We start from the raw sequence: 26,174 nt of genomic DNA on the forward strand, positions 1-26,174 counted from the left end.
ATTTGTGACTAGCTTCCGTTTAACAACATTAATTTGAAAAATTACATTTTAAAACTAGAATATTTCGCAAAATTTCTACAGTACTTTGAATCCTACTGGTTTTAAAATATATTTTTCATGTTCTCTTAGAAATACTTCTATATCCAACTGTTAGTTAAAATGGGTAAGTACATACATATAAATACACAATAAAAACAATCTAACATATACCTTATAATTTCCTGTCAAAAATTTCATCACCACATCTTATCTTATACAAAAGATAGTACTATATCCAGATCTGTGGAGGTTGAGGAGGAGGAACATGCACAACCGGAATAGTAAATGGAGGTACAGGATGAAAAAAAGCTTGGCCATGAGTTATTAATTATTAAAGTTGGTAAAGCTAGGAGATGAGTACAAGCAAATTCATTATACTATTCTTGTATAAGAAATTTTCCATGTCCTAGCCAGTTTGGCTCAGCGGTTAGAGCATCCGCTCATGGACCAATGAATGAGTCACGGGTTCAATTCCAGTCAAGGGCGAGTACCTTGGTTGCAGTTCGTCCCCAGCCTTGGCCTTGGTCTGGTCGTGCGGGAGGCAACCAGTCGATGTCTCTCTCACGCCAATGTTCCCCCACACACACTTCTTACCTCCCACTCTATCTAATGATAAAATAAAAAACTATCCTCAGGTGAGGATTAAAAAAAGAAAAATTTTCCAGTAAAAACATAAATATATGTGAATTCGTTAGAAAATCTATTAAAAATTTATATTCTCAGCATTATATCAAGAAAAAAGATCCACATTTCAAAATGACCAAAGTTATCATCCTAAACAGCAATATTTGAAAGGAGCTTAAAATTTACAAGTCTTTCATGATATTCAAATATATATATATTCTTCTCAATTTTTGTTACCACAGAAACTAAATTAACTCAAAAGACTTTATTGTGCCCTGGCCAGTTTGGCTAAGCAGTTAGAATGTCAGTCTGCAGACCAAAGGGTCTTGGGTTCAATTCCAGTCAAGGGCATATACCTGGGTTGCAGATTCAATCCCTGGTTGGAGTTATGTGGGAGGCAACCAATCCACATGTCTCTCACATCAATGTTTCCTTCTCTCTCTCTCCCCCCCCCCCCTTCCTCCCTTCCATTCTATCTAAAAATCAATGGAAACATATCCTTGGGTGAAGATTAACAAAAAATTAAATAAATAAATAAATAAGTAAATAAATAAAATCACCACAATTTAAAGGGAAAAAAAAGAATTTATTGAAAAATACCCAACTTGATAATCCTAATTTGTAAAGATCTACTTTTGACTCATTTCAGAAACCAAGTGAAAATTATGTATACATTACTGTCAGTTATCTTGCTTTCCTAATCCAAAATTAATCTAACAGTCTGAAGGCACTGAGTTAAATATGACTTGCATTATAATAATGTGTGTGTGTATATATCATTATATATATTCAAAAGTTATATATACACACATTAGTACATATAATCATACATATGACTTGACAGTAACAGACTGTAAATTCAGACACAGAACATATGATTTGACAAATGTATGAGTACACTACAAACATGAGATCAAAAAAGTTTATAAGTATTTAAATATATATGTAAAAAATCAAAAACAATGATACCTGGTCATCATCATAGTTAGGATCTTTCACATCTACCTCCTCCACATCATATACCTGCCCAGGTGTACCCCAAACACCTTTGCCTCCTGCACCACCTAAAAAGTTTTGAATTGAGAAAGCAAAGAGACAAAGTTCATAAATTTTTATTTTAATTAAAATTTGAAATAACTCTAGATGCTCAGATTTTAATTAAAATAACAGCTAAAAAATTATATTTTAATTTTAGGGGTTTTTTATTCCAAGCTGAGAGTTATATTTTAAACCTCTTTTTATTCAGATCACTGCTGTTTTGGTAATGCTTAGATATTTTATAACCAACTTCAAAACATTAAGTTGAAATAGCTTATAAATTAAAACTAAAAAGGCAGCTGCTTTAAAATAAAAGCAAAAAAAAATAGCAACAAAATAGCTATAGTGGGGACCTCAAAGCAGGTGATAGTTAGCTCTAAATTTTTTTTTTGGTGCGTGCCCTTAGCAAGAACCGATCCTGGGACTCTCTGGTCCACAGGCCGATGCTCCAACCACTGAGCCAAACTGGCCAGGGCTAGCTCTAAATTTTATTTGGCATGTGAGACCAAAACAAAAAGAAATTATGTTGAGCCAGTAAGATGTGGCATAGGAAACTCAGTAAGAAATTAATTTACAAAGAAGCAACGTGACCACCATCAAATGTTTTAAAGTCAAATATTCTTTAGATATAAAAGCATATGTTAAACTATACTTTACAACTAGCAGTGTTACAAATAATTACTATTTAAGCATTAACAGCACTGATCATTATTTCTACTTCTATATACAAGCTGACCAGTAGCAGTTTAACAAATGCAACTTTCAAAGTTGCTCTTCTACATAAACTTACTGAAATGTTTTTATAAGACTTACTATAGTAAATTATTTTCAAAGAAGTTTACAGTATCACCAATATTTTTTGGAGGTTTTTATTTTATATCCAGAATATAATCCTTCCCACCAGAGCAAAACAGAATCTGAGAACTAGGTTCCATTTTGATCCAACCAATGGCTACAAAGCTATTCAATAAGAGTAATTACTTTGGACAGGTGACAAAAACATTTTGAAAGAATCCTAGGCTACAAGTTGAAGCTCCCACCATTCAGAAGCTGGTGAAATCACCAAATTGTATCAAAATTCTACCATAGACAAAAGCTAACAGGTCCCTCCATTAACAAATATTTAAGTACAGATACCTACACAGCTAATCATTACTCCTACCACTGGAGATACAGCAGTGACACAGACAATTCCACTCCAGTACCCAAGATAAATGGAGCTAAAGAGAACTCAGAACCAGATCTATGAAATCATTAAGATTCTGAGAAAAATATGTATTACCAAATTCGTATGTATCATGTATTCTTCACAATGGACATAATTTGATTAGACAATAGATATGATGAATTCCTGACCCTATTTCTTTGAAGCCAAGTTAGAGAGTACATGCACAATTCATAACTGTGAAAAACATCAGTGTGTATTTTGCTAGAAATAAAGTTCTCAAAAAATCAATCTATTCAAACAGGAAAAAAGGTTCAACTTAAAGAAAAAGTGGGATGGTCCTCAGTTTAGTACTATGTAAAAAATATATACAAATCACAAAATCTTCTATGTTTTCATTGTTTACATTTTTCTAATTCGTAGAACAAGGAAATTGTAGTACAAGAACCAGACAATATATTTTTTTCCATTTGTGTCTTTGGGATGTGGTATATACCAACCTTTCTTTGGTAGTCCCCGTCCTTTTCCAGATCTGGATCGCCTATCTAGCAACCTTCCCTTTGGACTGGTTGGTACAGTTACTCCACTTCTAAGGGCTTCACTTCCATTATCACTGACTGAATCGCCTCTGCCAGAGTCCCGGGATGAGTTTTTCCGTAATCGCCTTTTTGCCTTGGCATTAATTCTAGCTTCGTTAATGGAGGATGCTGAAATCCAATTTCCATTTATCTCATTCTTTATATCCTCAGTCCCAGCATTTTCTTCATCACCAGAAAAGAGAGAGTCACTTAAGTTATCAGGATCTTAAAGAGGAAAATGAAGAAAGAAAATTCTAAGTAAGTATTTTAACCATCTACTGTTATACCAATTATAGTCGTAAATTATATTAGCTTGAATCACATGAAGTTACCATTTTTGTAGGTCAGTAATGGTCACATGTTGGCAGTTTCATATGGTTCAATTTAATCAATGATAACAATAAGATTACTTTTCACATTATCAAGGCACTGAATTTTAATAAACAAAGTTTACTAAAAGCATGTTATCTCGTGTTTAGATCATACAATCTATCTTAATATAAACACCAAATATAAAACCTTTAGATTTTTGTGAGCTAAGAGAGCTATGCAGTTGGAGATAAAAGACTAAGGATCATGAGAGAAGGAAGATAAAACTAATACGTACAGAATGCCTAATATTATCTATCAGGCACTGTGTTGGCACTTTGTCATGTACCCACAAGTGTGAGAGCTATTTACTACATCATTTATACAGGCAGATAAGGAAATTAAGGCTGAAATTATTTAAATAACTTGCCAAACATTTCATGATTATTACATATACTTAGGAGATATTACTAATCTGACAAGTAAGTGATCACATATGATTAAATCGAACTGCTCATTGCTTTCCAAGATAAAGCTTGCTTTTAAAGCTATCATCTCAGAGTCCTAATTCATCTCTCCAAACCATCCTCTGAAAATCTTCTAGCCTATGTAAGATTTGTACACTATCCCCTAGAAGACAGCAACGTATCTAGAGTTCCCAATGGTCTCCTGTTTAAAATGTCATCTCCCTGCTCTTTTAATTATCAAAATCCTTGGATATAGATCAAGTACTACTTCCTCTGTAAAAACTTTCCTAACAATTATACCCACAATAACACTAATGCTCATATCACTCATTAACTGCATCACCAAAATCACTTTATTTCTTTTTATATAGCAGTCCTGCTTTCCCAAGTAAGTCATACGCCTCAAAAGAGGAACTGTAGCCCTGGCTGGCTTGGCTCAGCAGTTAGAGCCTCGGCCTGCAGACCAACGAGTCATGGATGCGATTTCAGTCAAGGACAGGTACCTCAGTTGCAGCTCAGTCCCCAGCCCTGGGGAGGCAGGAGGCATCCAATCAGTGTGTCTACCTCACTCTCTCTCTCTCTCTCTCTCTCTCTCTCCCTCTCACTTCCTCCCTCCCACTCTTATCTGAAGATTAGTGAAAAAATATCCTCAGGTGAGGATTTACCAAAAAAAAAGAGGAATTGTATTTCTTGGTACCCTAGCAACTAGCAGAGCATCCTTCATACTATCAACTCAAATGTCTGCGCAGATCAAATGACACACTCAGCTTTGGTCTGAAAACTGTAAGTCAGAAAGCTACTATATTAGTTACCCCTGGGACAGAGATTTTTTTGTGTTTTGTTTTATTATTATTTCATTTAGGCTAACTCAAGTCAGAGTTGAATTCCTCAGATGGTTTTAAATATTTCTAAATGTAATCAGGATGATTAAAACCCATGTGCCTGGGCTTTAACATGTTTTAATATGTCAAAACTATATATTTTTTAAATCAACCTTTAAAAAGTATAGATGTGGTAAAATCTTTGTAATTCTTGACAAAACATATAAAATTTAGGAGCATACATCATGGTAATTATAAAACATTAAGTAGCACTAGCCAGTTTGGTTCAGCAGTTGTTGGAGAGTGAGCCTGTGGACCAATGAGTCACAAGTTTGCTGCCGGTCAAAGGCATATACCTCGGTTTCAGTTGGTGCCCAGTCCTGGTCAGGGTCTTGTGGGAGGTAACCAGTCAGTGTGTCTCTCTCACATTGATGTTCCTCTCTCTCTCCCTCTCTCCTTCTCCCTCCCACTCTATCTGCAGATAAACAGAAAAATATCCTCAGATGAGGATTTTAAAAAAAAACACTAAGAAGAGTCAAATTACTTCATTAGTCTCATAAGTATACTCTCCATGCCTTCGGTCCTCAAACCATTCTCTAAACTGCATGGAGACTAATTTTCTAAAACATGCCCTCACTGAAAACCATTTGAAGGTATTCTCATTGGTTCAAAATAAAGTGTAAACTCATTATCTTGTAATTTATGATCTTGCCATTTACATCACCAAAATAACTGCTGACCACTCCACAAATGGTCAGAGCTCAGCGACTTGGTACCATGAGGGGAGGGGTGAATTATGATATGCGAATGTGACCATTACTGACCTACTGACCTAATGGGGGATTAGTTTAGCAGAATACAGAACATAATAGAAAAAAAAGAGAAAGTGTAAAGTGGGAGATCCGCTAAGTAAATGTTGCAGTAATTCAGTCACAAACTAATTGGAAAAAGCAAGGATAGTAACTTTGGGGTAAATAAGAAAGTGATACTTTTAACAAAAAAATACACAAAAGTGAAATGACATCTTAAGAGTTTTTAGAAAAGGAAGCCAAGGTTAGGAGGGTGAGTCTGAAATATCATCATAACCAATGTCATAACTAAACTAGTAGTCATAGCAGTAGTACTGCTTCTTTTGTCATAACCATCACTATTATTACCTACTATAAATATACCCTAGGCACTTTTTACATACATGGTCTATAATCCTCACAAAACTCTATAATGAAGATGCCTATCCTCATTTACAGAAGGAAGATGTTTCATAGAAAAGGTACATATCTAAAACAGATTGTGGTGAGGATTCAAACCTACATGTGAATCTTGGATGACTGCAATTCTAGGAAATATAAGTTAGAGTACAGCTGAGTGGTGATAGCTAAAGAGAGAGGATGAACAAAAGATTAAGAGAAAGGAGAAAGACCAGAGTTCAAATTAGATGGAGTTTCAAGTAAGAATCAGTGGTTAAAGAAAACATTAAACATCTCCCTGTAACATAATTTTTTTCATTATTCTACAATTAAGGTTAACCACTAAACTCATCTGGAAGAGAAAAGACCGAAAGTATAATTAAATGCTTTAAACTGTCCCTTGGAGTACATATAGTACCATACTTAAATGTTCCTTCTTCAACTATTTTAATATCTTTTCAAATACAGGGGTAGGCAAAAGTAGTTTTACAGTTGTAATAAAATAATACAATAATTAATAAATAATAATACAAGAATAAACTCTTGTGTTTCATGTACTCATAACTGTGAATGGCTATCATACCGGGCAGTTCAGAAAAGAAGTAATTACCACGTGAGTATGTGCGTGTGTGTATACACACACAATGGAATATTACTCAGCCATAAAAAAAATAAAATACAGCCCTGGCCGGTTTTGCTCAGTGGTTAGAGCATCAACCCACGGACCAGAGAGTCCCGGGTTTGTTCCCACTAAGGGCACATACATTGGCTGCAGTTTGTCCCTGGTCTCGGTTGAGGTCATGTGGGTGGCAACCAGTCATTGTGTCTCTCTCACATCAACGTTTTTCTCTCTCTCTTCCTCCCTCTCTCCCTCCTGCTCTATCTGAAGACAAATGCAAAAATGTCCTCAGGTGAGGAATAAAAAAAAAATTTAAATATGGCCCTAGCCAGTTTGGCTCAGCAGTTTGAGCATCAGCCTGCAGACCAAAGGGTCATGAGTTCAATTCTGGGTAAGGGCACATACCTGGGTTGCAGATTTGATCCACGGCCCCTATGGGGGTCATGCGGGTAGGCAGCCAATCGATGTCTCTCTCACATCAATGTCTGTTTCTCTGTTTCTCTTTCTCTCTTTCTCTCTCCCTGCCCCCCTCCACTCTATCTAAAAATCAATGAAAAAATATCCTCGGGTGAGTATTAAAATTAAAATATTTTAAAAATGAAATGTTGCCATTTATGACAACATGATCTTGAGAGTATTATGCTAAGTGAAATAAGTTACAAAGTACAAAAACCATATGATTTTGTTCATATGTGGAATATAAAACAAAAATAAACAAAATTCAGATATATACAACAGAATGATGTGGCTACCAGAAGGGAAAGAGAGTCAAATAAACAGAAGGAAATTAAACTTCGGTAAAGAGCACACAAAAAGAAGTGAAATATAAATATATTTAAATTTAAAAAGATAATTACCATTTCAATTATTAATAAAATTATAAAGCAAATAATTATTTAAAATATATCAATAGGAAAAGCTCTCACTGTTGGGAATATTTCAAAATCCTTATTAACTCTCTACAAAGATTATTCTGTAAGCCAGAAATACATTTCAAGTTGTCTGAAGTAACTCATCATTTGGACATCTATTTCAAAAAACTATCTTTATAATAATGTGCTACTAAAGTATGATGGAAAAGAAAGGAAAATACCCTTAAGCAATTTATAAAATATAAATTATTAGTTGGGAAAGATATTGAAGATACCAATAATAATTTGTTACAGGAATCACTAACTAGCTCATGTGAAAATATGAATGAGCAATTCACTATTCTCCATTCTACACAATATAGTTTATTATAAATAGTGTAGAATAAGAATGTATGTAATGTGAAACGATGGGCAAAAAAATAAGGACACGTAATGAATTTATATGAATTTAAGAATCACAAACTTGATTTTAAAAATGAACATTTTCTTGTAGCATGAATAAGATGGTTTTTAAAGTAAAGGCAGTTTTCCTGGCTGGTTTGGCTCAGCGGTTAGAGCGTCGGCCTGCGGTCCTGAGAGACCCGGGTTCGGTTCCCACTAAGGGCGCGTACCTCGGTTGCAGTTTGTCCCCGGCCCTGGTCGGTTGTGCGGGTGGCAGCCACTCGATGTGTTCCTTTCACGTCGATGTTTCTCTCTCTCTCTCTGTTCCTCTCTCTCCCTCCCACTCTACCTGAACAAAAAATGGAAAAATGTCCTCGGAGGAGGATAAAAAAAATAATAATAATAAAGTAAAGGCAGTTTTAATATGTTTTCATAAAATGTGGCCTGAAACTTGCTTATAATATAATCAAGATTCAAAATATTAATACTTACCTGTAGGGTTTACATTCAGTATCTGCTCATTTTCCACATCCATTATTCCTTAATTTCTCTTGCACTGATTAAATTACCAAATGGAAGTCTTCCTTTGGGATCTATTTCTTTAAAAAGAAAAAAAAAAGTTTCAATATCTTCCAAACTGATACAATTAAGGTAAATTCCATTTACTTAATAACACTGTTTTTTTAAAAATCACGTAATTCCATAAAAAAAAAGAGTTCACTTCACTTCAAAGACAGCTTACACTAAATAATATTTGGTTTTTCAATCTTCTTGACAAGTTTATGTGTCAAAAAACAAACCCAAAAACCCATTATTTCTGGGTGTGCCAAATTACTCCATTAACTTGGAATTAAAAGATATTGCTGTAAATGTTTACTTCAAGTTAAATGACTACACACACACACTTCCAATATTTTAGGAATAACAGGCCTCATAATTAATCTGATATAAATCAATATTAGATAGTTTGCTACCAATGAATTATGAGAACTACTACAAAATGCAAACAAGAGTTTTGGTCAATCAGGAGTATCACGTGACTGTGTTGTTTTTCTCTCTACAACATATCTAAAGGCAGAGATATATCTGCCATTCCATCACCTAGATATCTATAATTACTATTATAACAAATTTGAGATGGGGAGACTTTTTTTATTGTTTTCCATAAGAACAGTATTATTTTTATAATCTGAAAAACGCACTTAAAAGTCTTAACCTATTTTTTAAAAGAGTAAGTACAACAGTAGCATCTCAATATTTTAAACCCCGGTTTCAAAATTGCTTAAAAATTACTAATGCTGGAAGGTTTTGATGAAATCAATTACCTTTTATTTAGAAAATTAACTTAAGGGATATAAATTCAATGTTATGTAAATGACTATCCAAATAAATTTTCATGAGAACTGTTGTCAGAAGGTGCAACCAAATAAATTTCAGTATCTGGAAATATTTCTCAAACAGTGGTTTGTAGTACTTAAGTATTTAAAGTCCTTCCAATCATTTACAATAATTTCAATAGCAATGTGCCCTTCCTTTAAGACATAAAACGCACAAATTAATGAAAATGACTACTGAACTACAGAAAAGTGTGTTTTTATCATATAACATAACCAACAAATGTCATTTTAGAATGATATATGATGTCTCCTATAACTCAAAGGTGAAACTGACTTAAATTCTTCAATATATACTATTTTAACATCTTATAAGTTTTATAGCCTTTTCTCCAGAAAAGGGTATTATTTTGTAAAACAAAAACAAACACACTTTTTGTTAAAAGCATAAATTCTTAATATGACATAATCCTTAGGCTACTAAGATGCTATCATGTCGATTCAGAAATTAACAAAATGGTGACATTACTCCAATTCTATTCTGAATAAAGAGGTGTTATTTTATATAAATACCTTTTAATACCATAATTCCCAAACTCTGGATTTAGGAGAAAATATAACCTTAAAAATATATACAAGAGATACAAAAAAATATGCAAACAAAAACAGTTTGCATATCTAAACATTTAGTGTCCTTCGCGGGTGAAAATGCCATTTGTTTCATTTCTGTACATGAATTACACATTAAAGTGAAAATGTCGTATATGTATGAGTTTTTTACACTAGTTACATTAAAGTCTTTTTCATATTTGATGCAAGTATAATCTGAAAATATACTTTCTACATAACAGCTAATAAAGGAAATGAAATAACTGATGTTTCCAAACCACTTTATAATTTAAAAAAATTTTTACATGTATTATTTCATGTACCTCTCAAAACAATCTAAAGACAGGTCCTCCACTTTGCACACAACTAAACAGGTTCTGAGAACGCAGGTGATCTGTCCACAAGAGACAAGGCTCCTCAGTGGAAAAACCAGAGTTAGAACCCAAACCTTCTAAATCCAGCACTGTTTGCACACAGTCAATACCAAATTTTAGTATACTACAGGAAGATTCGTTTTTAGGGTTAAAAGAGAAAAGCTTATTAAAACAAAGATTCCTGTTGTTACAACAAATTTTTAAATATTGTTTTCCAAATGTTAAAAACATTTAAACTATTATACAGAAAACATTAAGTTGGGCAAAGAAAATTATCATGTAATGACTATCATCTATATTGTTCCAAGTTTGTTTTTATTAAGTGCTCATAAAAAATTAAAATTAAAAAAAAAAAAAGCCCTGTGTCTTCAGGCAATGATAATGCAATCAAGAACTCAGTCACACTTGATAGCAACACAGTTATTTGGAGAAGGATAAACATATGTTCCCTGTTTTCAGTCTCTTCAAAGCAGTGGGAGTTCTCCCCCCTCCTACCCATTTTACTTATAAAATTTGCCCCAAATTTAAGAAAATGTAAAGCAAAAAATTTAAACCCCCCATCTTTCACACTAAACTACAAAATTAAGTTTCAATAAAACAAAACTATACATGTTAGACAAAATAAGGCTGAAATTTAACATTGTTCTCATTTCTCTAATGTGTTTCACAGAAACACACTCAGAAGTCAATTGCCAAGACATTCCTTAAAAGATAGAGCCTGGGCCTCTGATCCCCCCCCCCCCGCCCCCAAATCTATTTCCTGAAATATACCTGATAATCCACTCTGACAATTTTTTAAATTCAGTCCATATGTTAACTAGAAATTTATTTGTATTCCTTCCAGGGCTACAATCACAGTTAATTAGCAATTTAAAAGGAAATCAGCTAAGAGAATTTAACCACAATGACGCAAAAGTGAGCACTACAGAAAATATGTCATTTCTTTTTGCACAACTAGCAACTATTTTTATTACTACAACAGAAAAGCCAATCAAAATATAATGCAAAGATGCCTGCTGAGATATTAGGGAATTTAATAAACCTATTGTGAAAAAAGGTGAAGGGCATAAATAGCAATAATTAAATTTACAACACATCGGCAGTAGTTCCTTTTTTAAAAAGTATACAGCGGTTTCCTAAAAAGCCTTCCATTAGCAAAAATGTCAAAATTCTAAAACTCAACAGTGAAAACAGGCGGTGACCGTTTTTTTCCACACGAGGCTGCATTTTTAATTGTTTTAATTATCTGTAGATACCATACTGTTGCTGGCTACTTAGCCAGTTCTCCCAAGGACACGGGGAGACGGGCGATGTTTAACTTCAGCAAACCGTTTTGAAGCTCTTGCAAAAACAAAACAAAACCCGCGCGTGTACGTTGCACCAAATTGATAAATGCAACAAACACCATGCTTTTCACAGAAAGGGGGCTCCCTTCCCGTCTTTGTTTTCTCTGGGAGATTTCATTTAAACTAAAAACAAAAAAGCAAAAAAGCAAAAAAAAAAAAGGACCCCCTGCCTCCGGAGGGGAGAAGCGGCCCGCGGCGGGCACGTGTCCGCCCCCGCCCCCGCCCCCGCGCGCGCGGCCTCTGCAGCGGTCGCCACCTCCCCGCCGCGGGCGCAGGCCCGGACCCCCGCCGCCGCCGGTCCGCACCGGGCCCGGGGGAGGGGCTGGGCAGCGCCCGGGCAGGCCGGCCTCCGCAGAGGGCTCCCAAGGAGGCCGGGGGCGAGGACGCCAGCCACCCTCACAGGAGCTCAGTCAGGCCAGAAACGCGCCCCCAACGCCCACTGCCCGAGACAAAATGAAACCCCGGCCTTCGCGGGGAGCAGGAGGCGCCCCTCTCCGGCCAGCGCCTCGCGCGCCCGGCTACGGGGGATGGGGTCTGGGAGGGGGCGGGCCCGCGCCGCCGCGCTCCGGGCCCAAGTCCAGAAGGAGGGGACCGGGGTGGGCTCCCTACAGCCCCGGGCGTTGGGACAGGCGGTGGGGGCGGCGGCGCTCGGAGGCGGCGGCCGGACCCCGGCCCCGCCGACCCGGACCTGACCAGACCCGGCCAGGGCCTCCACGCCCCCTCCCCCTCCCAACGTGCGGCTGCACCCGAGGGGAGACCGGGGCTGGGGAGAGGGCGCAGTCCTCCCAAGCGTGCGAGCCGCGCCGGTACTGACCCCTCGGGCCGCTGCCACCGCTGCTGCTGCTCGCCAGGTCCTTGGTACGCTGACCTGTCCCTGGTACGCTGACCTGACGCCCGCTCCTCAGCCTCTGCCGCTGCCTCGGAGCGTCTCTGCCCGGTCTCGCTCTGTTTTTGTTTTGTTCTACCCAGTAACACGGGGGCGAGACGCCGGCGTTTATTGGACGAGGCGAGGAGGCCGCCTGGCCAATCGTAGCGGTGGAGCTGGAGCCGTGGAGGAAAAGGGAGGGAAGTGAAACGTGGAAAGCTGGCTAGGGGCGCAGGAGGGCGCATGCGCGTCTGCCTTCCAGAACTTGCTGGAGTGGGAGCGGGGCGAGCAGCTGGAGTGGGGAGAGGTTGGGAGGTGCGGCGAGAGATAGAAGCATGGGTGAAAGAAAGGACAGTGCGTTGGTGTGGGGAACCCGGCTGAGGCTCCCCTGACCTGCTACCCATTTCCTTCACAGGGTAGTCAGCAAACTCAGCTAAAGCAAAGGCTTTGGGCTTCCTGAGGGTCCCTGCCCTCATTTCCGGACACTCCCCTGGGGAATGCCCTTGATCTTTCCAGTTCCTTCTCTGGCTGGCCCCTGCTCAGTCCTGGACTCCTAGGTGTGCAAGCCCCGTGCTAGGGACTTGATCTTAGTGAATGCTCTCCACCATTTCGCAAATGAAGAAACAGACTCAAAAACTCTTGGGCAGGGAGGGGCGGCGGATGAGAGGCAACCATGGTTTCTCTCATACATCAATGTTTCTCTGGCGCTCCCTTCCCCTCCCTCTAAAATCAGTAAAACATATCCTCCAGCTAGAATTAATAAGAAGAAGAAGAAGAAAAATAAAAACCTCTTTCAAGTCCCTCTGCTATTCATGGATAGTCAGGCCAACTAGCATTGAAACTCCCTCCCAATCCCACAGCTGGGTTTTGAAACTCTGAGTACAATTTCTTCTTAAAACTTCTACCTCTTTTACATTTCTTCTTCTTTTTAAAAACTATTTTGAGGAAATTCAGTGCTGTTTATGACCCAGCTATTCCACTTCTGGGAATAATTCAGAAGAAACCCGAAACACAAACTTTCGTGACAGTATGGATGGACCCGGAGAGTATTATGCTAAGTGAAATAAGCCAGGCAGAGAAAGACAAATACCAAATCATTTCACTTATATGTGGAGTCTAATCAACAAAATAAACTAAGAAACAAAATAGAAACAGACTCTTAGATAATGAAAACTCACAGCTGTCAGAAGGGAGGGTGTTGGGGGGCTGCCTGAAAAAAGTGAAAGGATTAAGCAAAAGAAAAACAAAAACAGACAACAATATGGTGATTACCAGAGGAAAAGGGAGTGGGGGGGTGGTAACAGGATAAAGGGGGGTTAAATGGTAATGGAAAGACACAACTGGATGGTGAACACACAATACAATATACAATATGGATGATTATTATAGAAATATACACTTGAGCCCTGGCTGGTTTGGCTCAGCAGTTTGAGCGTGGGCCTAGGGACCAATGAGTCTCGGGTTCGATTCCTATCAAGGGCACGTACCTCAATTGCAGTTTGACCCTGGTCAGGGTCATGCGGGAGACAGCCAGTCGACGTGCCTCTCTCACATCTATGTTTCTCTCTCTCTCGCCACCCCCCTCCCTCCCCAAAATAAAAAGAAATGTACATTTGAAGCCTATATAATTGTATTAACCAATGTCACCCAAAAAAATTTAATTAAAAATAAGACATTTCCACCTCATGTAGCTGTTCTTTGTGTCTTTCCTCCTGGCTTTGGTTCTCTTTCCTTCTCATTCTTCCTTGTTCCCTAAACCCTGGGGTAATGGCCAGAACCTTCTGTTGTTTCTGTGGTCTCAGGAGAGGACTCAGGCACTATCTCCCGCAGGATTTCCTGATTGGTTGGTTGGTGTCTCCAAAACCGAAGTGCTTCCTCTCTCACTAGGTGAGCCCCTTCCCTGACTTACCCCTTCTTCGAAGTCATTGAAGCCTGGGAATCATCTCTGCACATGCACACACACACACACACACACCTTCACTAGCTACCCATTGCTGGCCTGGAACAGTAGTACCCGAGCCAGGAATTCAAGGCCCCTCAGTGTGATTTCAAGACTCTAGCTATATCTCTCCACATGAGTCCCAGTCCATACATCCCCTTGGCTGCAACCCACTTGAACCACTCATTGATCCATATGCTTCCCCACTTCCTGAAGATTCTTTATCACATCGCCTTGAAATGCCTCTCATCTTATCTCCCACCATTGCCTGGTGCAATCAATCCTATCCATGCCTTACCTCCCACATAGGCCTTTTAGAGCCTCAAGACTTGATATGATCTTCCTGTCACCTGATTCCTCACAGTACTGGCTTATTGTACATCTGGGGGCACTGATCACATTCTACCTTTCATTATGTTATCTGAGTCCCTGTCCTAGCCTTTCTCCTGTTAGACTGTCACATTGTTGAGGGCAAGACCTGTGTCTTGCTCATCTATTATTGTTTTAGTGCTCAAGAAGATACCTTGCGTAATTATTTTATTCGTTCAATAAATATACCTTGGTCTGAGTTCACAAAGGTCCTTAGCAGTTGGTGCTCCATCTAATCTCTTGGCAGGGCCCTCCTGGCATGGCCAGAATCCAAATGAGCCTCATGAGTCACTTTTACTTTTTAAAAGCAAAGCTTCCTGTTCACTCCGTTTTGTTTTGGTTTTCAATCATCCGCAGCTGTCTCCATTCCTTTCCCTGCCAGGGCTCAACTGTCCTTCACCGATCAGTGACTGCTGGCTTCTTTGTTTCATCTATCCCTCTCTTTATCCACATTTTTCCTTTTCTCACTCCTTTTCAGGTCCTGACCCTTTCCTTCTTCCTCCTTCCTACCAACCTCCTCTGACCCCTGTTAGGCTGTTTCACTTACTCACTTACTTAACATTTATTAAGCTGTTAAATAAATAGCCAGGCTGCAATGGGCAGGCACCCCAAGAACTATGGAGTCACAAAAGAGTGGGATACAATTAAACAATTTTAAAAGAACCTAAAACCTCTATCTTTTAGCAAATTACCCGCAAAAGAACCCATTATGGAGTAAATGCTCTCTTCCTTTTTACCCATCATCTTAAGGACCACATACAATGCCTGGCATACCAGAACACCACCTTAGGGAATGCTCCGTAGTTGGATGTGATTGACCAGTTTGAACCAGGCAGTTGAGAAATGGGGTTCTAGTCCTAGCTCCCCTACTAAAAACCTAAAATAAGTTGAGCTCCTCTCAGAACCTCTGTTTTTTTACCAGTAAAGTTTAGAGATTGGGTTCAATTAGTAGTTCCCAAGGTATTTCCCAAAGCCCATGGATTTGTGGAGCTTTATCAGCTATCACAAAAAAATATGGGGGAGGGACTGTTCCATAATCAAATCGACTTGGAAAGAAATTGTTTTAACAAAGTTAAAACTGTTTATTTTCCCCCCAACTCTTCTCAGTCTATTTAATAAGCTAATATGCCTTGAGAATCTTGGGGGACCAGAGTAGGAAGCTAAATAATATTAACCACAGAACCTTTATTTTTTTCAAGTACAGATGGCAGCCACTATCACCAACATTCCTCCAGCTGTATTGAACAAGGGTTACCTGCACTTTTGCTAAATATTCAAAAATAATTTAAAAAATAAAATAAAGAGAATAAGCTGGAAAATGGAAAAGCATCCAAGTGTGAAGAATGTTTACCCACCAAATCAATCCACAAATATTTATTGTGTGCCTGTTCTGGGAAAAGATGGAGCTGATCCACCTGTGTTCTTGGCAAAGGTACTGGATTCTACCTTAGGGTAGGTAATGTCTAAAGTATAGAGCTGCCCAGCCTTCTGGGCCACATTTTCATTTCACATTATAATTGCTTACTAACTCTCTGTTTCCTGAAGTCCTGTGCCTAGGGGCTTATGTTAATTTAGTTGCTGGATGAGAGAAAAGGAGAGAGCCCTTTCTCTTAACTCTTTCTATACTCAATGATGGAGTTGTAATTTTCATTTTCCTTTAGAATGACCCATTCCGGTTTAGGAGAGAAAGGGCCACCGCGTTGTCTGGGATGAGACAGCTGTTCAGAGGTGGCAATGGAAACTCTGCTGTGTGATCAGATAGACATACCTAATGTCCTCCCCGTACGCTCTACCCCTCAGGATTAAGCACTACTGAGATGCCTAGAGGGACACAAAGAATGTTTAGTTGTTTCAGTTTGTTAGTGTGTATGTGGGTGAAGGTGGAGGATAGTTTCTAGTTTTTGCCTCTTAAGACAAGTTATTAATTGTGTACCTAGCCAGCTGTGTTGCTTTGGGCATTCCACTTCTGGGTCAACTGAATGTTTCAGTTTCTTACATTGTAGAAGGAGTTGGCCTCAGCAGGAAGTCCTTAAGGAGCCATTTGCGTTCTGACACTCAGATACTGAGAAAGGCACTGAGACAGCACCACCAGAGTCCTTTAGTGGGGGACAAGAGATGAGCAGATGTGCCACTAGAGACTAGGAAGAATTCCACCAGGTGTGGACAGAAGGACCGTCACTCTCAACCCAGGGGCTTTCTCTGAATGCAAAGCTCAGATAATATCACCTCCCTCCATGCCGAAGACAAGAGCAAAGGCTGGTGTAGGATCGGGAGTGCTAATGAGTTAATGCGGGTAAATTACTTGGAAATGCACAGGTGCTAGGCAAAGGATAAGCACCTTAAATTACTATCATTGTCCTTGGAAACCTTCAAGGTCTTTTCAATTCTTTAGGCAAAGTCGTATTTGAGAATGAGTTCATCAGTAAACACTGTTCATGCCCCCTTGAAAACGGTCAAGAAGACGCCATCTCTGGAGACTGAGGGGGGCCTTAGCTCACTTCCTTCCCAAGAATTTTCTGATGCTACTGTCATTCACAGCAATTTCATCTACCTGGGCTGACGTCCTGCCTCCTATTTCTTCAAACCCAGGAGTGAATTTTAGGAATTCCTGTAAGGCACTGAATTTACCTTAAAATAGTAAAGATATGAAACATGCTCTGAAGAAAGAGAGCTGTATAAAGAATCCTAATGACAATGACTGTAGCTGACATCGGTGGTGTGTTTTAAGGCTTCCGGAGCACTTTTACTCCCGCCCGATGAACCAGAGGAGCAGATATCACTCTCTCTGCTTTAAAGATGAGGAAAAAGAGGCTCGAACAGGTCACTGGTAATCATGGGACTTTTATGCTAAAAGGAAATGTGGGGATCCCTAGTCCAAACCCTTCATTTTACAAATGGAGAAGCAGAGACCCAGAAAAATTAAATGAGTTGCCCAAAAGCTACACAGCTAGTTAGTAAGCAGAGGCAGAATGCAAATGAGATCTCAGTGTCCCAGCATTGCACATGCTAAGGATCATGTTGACAGCAGAAGTCCAGACCTCCTGATACCCAGGCCTAGGCTGGATTCTTTCTGCCACTCAACCTTGAGTCTTTTGATAAAAAAGTTATGTATCTGAGTTTATTTCTGGTCTCCAGAGACTCTTGTTATCAGATGAGTCCATTTTAAGATCCTGGATGTGAGGAAGGGGATGGGGGATGGGGGGATGGGGGGGTGGGGGGAGGCTTTGAATGATGTTTAGAAGCTGTTGATGGGGGCATTTTCAAGATTCTCTTTTCTAGAGTTAAAAGCATAGAGTAATGTGAAGCATACCACAAAAAAGGAGATGCAATGTTTTAAAATAGTATGTACCAAGAAAGGCTAATAAGGTTTTACTTCCTCAATTCAAGTTTCAAGGGTTTTTCTTGGTGCATATCTTTCTGTCTGTCATCCCCCACCCTCACCCCTGCCCATCTACCTTGGGATTTAGAAACAAGCTCAATTAGAATTGAGGAACTCCAGTAGATTATCTTTCCCCCAAAGCCCAGAAAGGTTAACACCTGGTCTGAATTTTAAGCCTGTGAAAACTCCAGCTCCTCCAAATTTTGCAATTACCCTGATGCTTTCCAGTGCTCACCAAAACTGTCACTCCCCGCATCTGTTTAACTGGGTTAAATAAATGTAGAGAAGAACTCCTCCAGTTGTATCTCTGGAGGTTTTATTAACATTCTTCTGGAACACTGAGTCCTCAGCCAAGCATCACACTTCTCAGAATTCATCCTTTTTCTCCAATGAGCCCTGAATGAACATAAACTGCCATGATGCCCTCCTCCTGTCTGCAATTTCTGTTTGCCTTCCAAACAAGGCAGTAGAGCCCAAGAAGCCTGGGGTGGAAATGAGGGACCCTTCATGCTGGAAAATAGGAGGAATAAATGATCATTCCTGTGATTAAGAGCCCGAGCTACAAAGAAGCACAACCAAGGAAGGCTGGAAAGGGGTGGAGGGCAGGCTCTAGAGGTCAAAGGCAGGCAGAGGGAAGAAAAGGAAGTTAATTAAGGGAACTGATCAAACCTCTATTTATTTTGGGTGAAAAGAGATAAAAGTAGTAGAAAATAAAAAGAGAACAGGGACAAGCCAAAAAAGACAGTTTTTTTATTGTTAAATGTTTATAATAAAAATGACATGAGTCCCATGGAAGGTCAGAGACAGAAAAAGGTCCTGGGAGATGGCCTAGTAAGGCCAACTTGCTCAGAATACAGATGAAAAACTGAGACCCAGAGAGGGAAAGAGCCAAATTACAGACAGCCATAGTACCTCTCCCCACTATGTACAGCTGCCTTCCTTTTTCCAGATGGTTCTCTGAACACATCTTGTCCTTCAGCTCCCTTCCTTTCTCTCTCTCTCTCTCTCTCTCTCTCTCTCGCTCTCTCTCTCTCTTCCTTTCCTCCTTTTCTTTCTTCCTCTTTCCCTGCCTCTTTCTTTCCTTCCTTCCTTTCTCTCTCTTTCTCTTTCCAAAAAGGAAAGCTTCCAGGGGAAAAAATACCCACATTTTAAAGCAGCTCCAGGAAATCCCCAAATTCTGCATTTAAAGCAATATGATTGTCAGCCCTTCAACACAATTGACAAAGCCAGCATCGAAACAGGAACTAGCAGGCAACAAGGCACCCTCCAAGAACCAAGAATTCAAAAGAAAGAAGAGCCCTGGCCAGTTTGGCTCAGCAGTTAGAGCGATAGTCTGCAGACCAGGTAGTCCTGGGTTCGGTTCCAGCTAAGGGCACGTACCTTGGTTGCAGTTCATCCCCAGCCCCAGTTGGGGTTGTGCAGGTGGCAACCAATCGATGTATCTCCTCTCTCGTGTCAATGCTTCTCTCTCTCTTTCCCTCCCCCTCTATCTGAAGATAAATGCAAAAATATCCTCGAGTGAGGATAAAAAAAAAAGAAAGAAAGAAAATAACTCCTAAGGGGGCGATTTAGAGTCTTATCACCATATCTTGTGTTTACATGTGTGAGTGCATGTGTGTGTTTCTTTGTTTGTTTTTAGAAAGTTCTTTTTCAGGACATTGAATCTAGGCAATGAGTTATTGAGGAACTTCAGAGGGTACGAGAACATCCTAAAATTTTGTGCAACTTTTATTATGAATATGCATTTTCTGGCAAAAGGGGTCCATAACCTTTTTTTCATGACACTCAAGACAGTCACATCCCAAAAAAGATAGAGAACTTCTGGAATACAGCATCCTCTTCGGAGTGGGTGTCCCACCAAGAAATGCCACCAGACTTCTCTCTGTGTGTCAAACCAGGAACAGAATCAAAGTGCCTTCAAAGTAACCACAGCAGGGAAACAAAATGAAACAAAATTGGTTTTAAAGATAGCAGAAGTCCTAAAAAGAAATGGATGCCATTTTAAGACATCACAATCGTCATTCGAGTCAGGTATGGCAGCTACCTTCCATTATGTTGTCCTCAATGGGCCAGAAATATAAGCTGAACCTCCCAATGTTTCCTAAACAAAAGTCATAGTTCCATCACCCACGAATTTATCTTTACAACTCGAACTTATTTTAAGAGAAGAAACAGTATATGGTGTCTGTCAAAATACAGCAGGTCTTCAAATAACATTTTTTGTTCAATGTTCTTTTGTTATAACTCTGATGAAGAAAAAAAATAAAGAATTCCTGGCTAGGGAATTCTGTTCATGTGGAGTTAGCACATTCTGCCCATATCTATGTGGGTTTTCCCTGGGGACTACAGTTTCCTCCCAGGTCCCAAAGATGTGCACATGAGTTGAACTGGTGTGTCTAAATTGTCCCAAAGTGAGTGAGTGTGGGTGTAGGTGAGTGTGCCCTGTGATGTAAGGGCATTCTGGCCAGGGTGGATCCCCACCATGTCCCCAGAGATGCCAGATAGTCTCAGGTCTCCAGCCACCTTGAATTAGAATAAACAGGTAGGAAAAGAATTATCTTATTTGTTTCTCTTAATCTTACATTTTTATAGCTCGTAATTATTATTATTTTATTAATTAATTTATTTTTGTTACAGATGTTTCTCCTTTTTCCCCCATTGACACCCTCCTCCCGATCCTGCCCCACCCCCCGCCACAGTTGTTGTCTATGTCCATTGGTTATACATATATGCATATAAGTTCTTTGGTTTATCTCTTCCCTCCTTCCCACCCCGCCCACCTCCTCTGAGGTTTGTCAGTCTAGCTCATAATTATTTTAATATTTAATATTAGAAGTGTTTTGGATCTCTTTTGAAGTTTGATATTTTTTGTGACCAGTAATATGCTGTAGGAACATAACTCTTGTTTATATCAATTAGCCTATGGTAAAATTGGTTTTGTTCTGCATCGTTTTGCCTAAAGTCACAGAACCTATCAACAATGTTAAGTGAGATCTTACTGTGTGCTTCACAGATGTTCCACCACAAAAGAGTTCTAGGATGAAGTAATTGGGGAAAACGTATTGTCTTCCCTCTATAGAGTCACAATAAATAATGGTGTTTTAAAGGTTCTGAAAAATCCTGTTAGTAAACCCATTTAATTCTCTTCAAGCCAATATTTGCTGAACTTACTTGACCATGGCACTCTTTTTTTTTTAAATTAATTAATTTTGTTATAGATTGTCACTCTTTTTTACATAATATTAACTTCTGTGGGATACACAGTGGGAAGCACTGGTATAGCAGAATAGGACCTGGGCTAGAAGGCAAGAGGCTCAGATTCTAGTCCTAGCTCTGCTACTAATTGGATGTGTGACCTTGGGCCATTTAACTTCTCTGAAGGTATAGAATTTGAAAGGTCTCCCAGATTCTTTCTCGGGCTGTGATCCATCCAATATGATCTCTGGGTTGGGTAATCGCCTAAGACTGCTTTTAGCCATTTTCAGTGATTATGCATATTTTCATCCAGGAGACAATATGGTACCTGCTACTCTTAATAAGTGACTGCCTATTAAGAATCCTTTGGAAGGATAAGGTAAATGTCAAGGTACAAGAACAGGATGGAACCAACACTGCCAAGTTGGGTTGGCTTTATTCACCGTGACAAGTGCATGTGGTAGCCCCAAAGGCATACACCTTAGTCAACACAGAGGCAGCGTACTGGTGGCCATACACATTTGATGGGGCTGGTTTTTTGGAAACTACACAACCTCTTTGAAGCCAGCCAGGTTTTTCCAAGCATGATCACATGATTTTTAGAGCAAATGCTCCTTTTTAAAGGACCGGTTATTCCCACAGGCATTATTATCCTCTGGGAGAATCCCCTATCTCAAAGAAAAGGAGTGCTGACTCCAGCTCACTTTCAAAGGTGCTTGAGTCAGTAACAGCTCTGACAGCAAGCTTTCCCAGGGTGTACTAGAGGCCTGGGAACACTTTAAGCACCCCCTGTGAAGGTCTTAATTCTTGCACAATCAGTGGGGAAGTAGCCCAAGGTGACGCATTAAGATTACATGCACTTTCTGCATCCAAGGCACCGCAAGCTCTATAAAAATTTTGCAGGCATAACATAAGGAAGATGTCGTAAAAAGCAGGGGCCCAGAACTGCAGGCAGCAAGGCCAGAGATGTGTCAGAACTTGCTCCATGGAAGGGCTTTCCCCAGCCACCACTGTGGCAGTGTGTGTGTCCTTATAGCCATCCAGGTGGGGCCACGTGTCCAGGCAGGCTGTGCTGCTGCTTACCTCACATAAATCTTTCAAAAATAAATCTATCTCATCATCCCTTTGCTCCTTGGTGCCCCGTGAAATTTAAACATTTTGGTAAAACATACCCACATCTCCCTAGCTAGGACAAACTGCCTTGTGCTTGAAAGGCTAGGATAAACACATGGAGAACGATACAGCTGTGTAAAAGAACAGGAACAATCTCTCTGTACTCCAGGGGGAAATTCTCCAAGACTACATGAAGTACAAGTCAATGTTAATATATGCCATCTTATGTTATAAGAAATAGGGAGACAGAAGAATATTTATTCAGGTGTGTTTATATTTGCATAAACACTGAAAGGTTATACAAGAAACTAATGTAACTTTTACATCTATAAGGGCAATGGGGACACAGGATATACAGGGACCAGGAGGGGGGCAGACTTCTTAGCACATACCTGTTTATGTTGTTGTAATTTTTGAACTTACTAAAAAGTGTAACAGCCTGGGCTCTGGAATCTGTGAGACTGGGTTTGAATACTGGCTTTTCTGTTTCCTAGTTTTGAGCAAGTTTACTTCTCTGACCCTCAGTTTCCTCACCTGTAACATCACCTGGATCTTTACAGCACTATTGCTTTAAGGCTGTTGGTCAGAAATAATGTTTGTAAAGTATTCAACAGAATGCATGGTATATTATAAGTACCTAATTATTTGGGTTGCTATTATTATTTTTCCTTATTGAATTCTGCGATCCTTCAGATTTGGATAAAATAATACCTCCTATGAGAAGTTTTCCCCGGTCCAGGGCAGAGTATGATATGCCTGTCCAGTCTCATGCTGGTCTCCCAGGCCCGCTCTGTTTTCATGTTGGTTCCCCACTGGACTGCTGAAAGGGGGGGGGTGGGGAATCCAACCCTTGCATCAGGCACATAGTAGGTGCTCGTCAATAACAGTTGGAGAAAGAATAAAGGAACAAATACAATTTTGATTTTCTGTACAGGAGTTTGTCTGGGATTTCACTTCCTGGTTTAGCCCAGCAGTTGCCTGCCTGTCATTCACTGGGCCTGCGGGGAGTTGCTCAGGAGAATAAAACTGCAACAATCAGGCTTCAGTACTTGCAGCTGAAGCCTGGCTTTGCAGAAAGTAAGCCAAGAAGGGGGACTGTGGCAGTGTGTAGGGGCCTCAGGAATGGCAGGAAGCTGGAGCTCTCCAGGGACCTCAGCCATGCCAGATCCCAGGCAGAACGTGCAGAATAACACTCCAGCTGTCCCAGGAACACTCTGGCCCAACCTGCTGAGGCAGGATTGATATTTCTGCCTCAGCCCAGGGGCCAGACCCAACAGCCCCTGAGCTGTTTGCACTCTCACTGAGCCTGCTCCTGGGGTGAGGACTGGTTGGGAGGAAGAGCTGACAAAAATAAAACCAGAGTGGTGAGTTGCTGCACAGGAAGTTACAGGTCTGGGAACAAGAACAGAACACAGGTATTTGGGTGACACACCACAAAAAAAGCTGCCTGAGTATCAGACCACAGAACAGAATCCTATTTGCATGTGGGGGGTTTCTTCTTTCAGGAGTCAAGTCAACAATACCTACTGTTGTCAAGCAGATGGGAGTCTAGTGTTGGCCTCTGAAATTAACCAGATGATTGAGCTTAGATAAGGGACCTCTCCAAGCCTTATTTTTCTTGGTCTGGGAGCCTTTGGGAGACTTAAGTGAAAAACATATACTCAAGCATTTACATAATAAATCTTTCTTTCCTTTCTTCGTTATTCAACATTGTTACAGAGAAAACTGCAGGGCAAAATGGTGTCACTTGTGCTAAAGTCCATGATTCCAACCCTATATTTAATACCTGACCTGTTATTTCAACCTTTCCTAGAACTATAATCTTTATCAGTCAGTCTGAAATTTTCTGGTCAAGTACCATTATAGTAATCTGTCTACTGGGCCCTCTCTATCACCTCCCTAGAAAGAAGAGGCAATCTTCATGATAAAACTGCTTGCTTTACTCTTCCCCCAAAAAGAACTCTTAATCTAAAAATAACCCTTTTCTTTTGTTAGTAGCTCCTTTGCCCCACCTTTCTTTCTATAAACACTTTCCATTTATACAACCCCTCAGAGCAGCCCTTCTGGTTGCTAAATGGAACACTGCCTAATTATGAAGCGATTAATAAAACCAATTAGATTTTCACATTTACTCAGTTAAAATTTGTTTTTAACCGCAGTATTGAAGGTGAAAGATAAGGCCTCAGGTTATAAGATGAAATCTCACTGAAATCACACCACATACAATATACACATAATGTATGCACACATTTACACACCAAACACACGTAAGCACCACACACATATGTACCACACACCACATGCACATACCACATACCACATGCACATACCACACACATGCTAACTTTAAAACGTTTATGAATCAACAACTAAATTTCACAGTCCTTCCATTGGCTGCTCCCTAATTGGAAACAGACTGTCTTCCCCTCAACTGTTTCTGGGGCAGAGTTCCTCTAAATGTGGGTCTGCTGATAATAATTTCCTTTCCTTTTCTCAGTCAACAGTTGTTCGACCCCATTACCCGGTGTTCTCTGCGGCTCTGTCCTTTTATTCACAAGTCTTGGACCTGAGGGCAAGTTTACAAACATTCATTAAAACCACCATGTATTGGGTGACTGCTGTGTGCCCTGCACACTCCAGGGTGTCTGATCCTCACCAAACCTGGAAAGATACTCATATTACCCCCTCACACAACAGATAAAAAACTTAGGCTCAGATCAAAAAGTTGCCCAAAGCCTCACAAGCAGTAAGGGGCAGGATCTGAACCCAGGTGACCTTTCAACCTGAGCTGTTTCCACTACCCACTACAGCCTAGCACACAAGAACTGATTCGAGCTCCTGTGGAGTCCCTAACCCACTGTCCTGAATACCACCCAGGCTGTTTCTCTCACAAGTTTCTACTTGGATTCCCCTTGGCCCAACCCTCTCTCTCCTCCCCTCTGCCCTCCTCCCTCTTGGGAGCTGCAGGCTTTGCCCTCTTGGAGCAGTGCCCTGTGGCCAGGAGGCTTGAGGCCTCTACTTCCTTTATTCCTGCCAGCATGGCCAATGCAAACTTCTCACTGGAAAACAGCAAGCCCTCTGGACAAAGGCTCTGTGTGGTGTTCTAGTGCCTGCCTAACGGGTCTTCTGTGAAAAGACCCAGCTGGGATAGTTGGGCTGCCAGGCCTGGGACAGGCAGAGTTCATCAACAGCTTCTCCAGCCACAGAGCCCAGACGGGACTAGAGCCAGGTACCGCCTACCTCAGCACCTAAACCCTTCCTGGCTTGGTCAGCCAGAGCCCTTTTCTGGGAAACCAGCAGGACAGCTGGGTTTTCAGAGGCTGAGACTGGGGGCCCCTATACAATGGAAAATGTGTTTGAGAGTTAGGCAGACCTAGGTTTAAACCCCAAGGCTACCACCGTCTACCTGTTTGACTTTAGGAAAGTGACTTCAGCTGGCCGAATCTCAGCTCAAATGAATAACCCCCAATGCTTGTGTTTCAGAAAGGCAAGGGTTGGGCCACGTGACTTAGAGGTGTCTATCTAAAATGCTCTTTGCAGGCTGGCATGAA

The 26,174-nt window shown here is 40.3% G+C and overlaps 1 protein-coding gene across 2 annotated transcripts in view; it reads right to left on the reverse strand.

Annotated features, from left to right (window-relative positions):
• The window catches only part of PDCD4 (programmed cell death 4), a 28,853-nt gene extending 16,150 nt beyond the window's left edge, over positions 1 to 12,703 (reverse strand). Inside the window, exons 1-4 of one of the 2 annotated variants that reach the window (XM_036265392.1) lie at positions 12,578 to 12,703; positions 8,593 to 8,699; positions 3,367 to 3,627; positions 1,633 to 1,727 (exon numbers count right to left, since the gene is read on the reverse strand). In XM_036265392.1, the coding sequence (XP_036121285.1) occupies positions 1,633 to 1,727; positions 3,367 to 3,627; positions 8,593 to 8,635 (399 nt within the window). In that variant the 5' untranslated portion in view covers positions 8,636 to 8,699; positions 12,578 to 12,703. Of the gene's footprint in view, positions 1 to 1,632; positions 1,728 to 3,366; positions 3,670 to 8,592; positions 8,700 to 12,577 lie in introns of both variants that reach the window. The other variant, XM_036265391.1, reaches the window with a different exon arrangement.
• Positions 12,704 to 26,174: the final 13,471 nt, after the last annotated feature.

This window comes from Molossus molossus, unplaced genomic scaffold (assembly GCF_014108415.1).
Source record: "Molossus molossus isolate mMolMol1 unplaced genomic scaffold, mMolMol1.p scaffold_m16_p_17, whole genome shotgun sequence".
NCBI classification, from domain to species: Eukaryota; Metazoa; Chordata; class Mammalia; order Chiroptera; family Molossidae; genus Molossus; species Molossus molossus.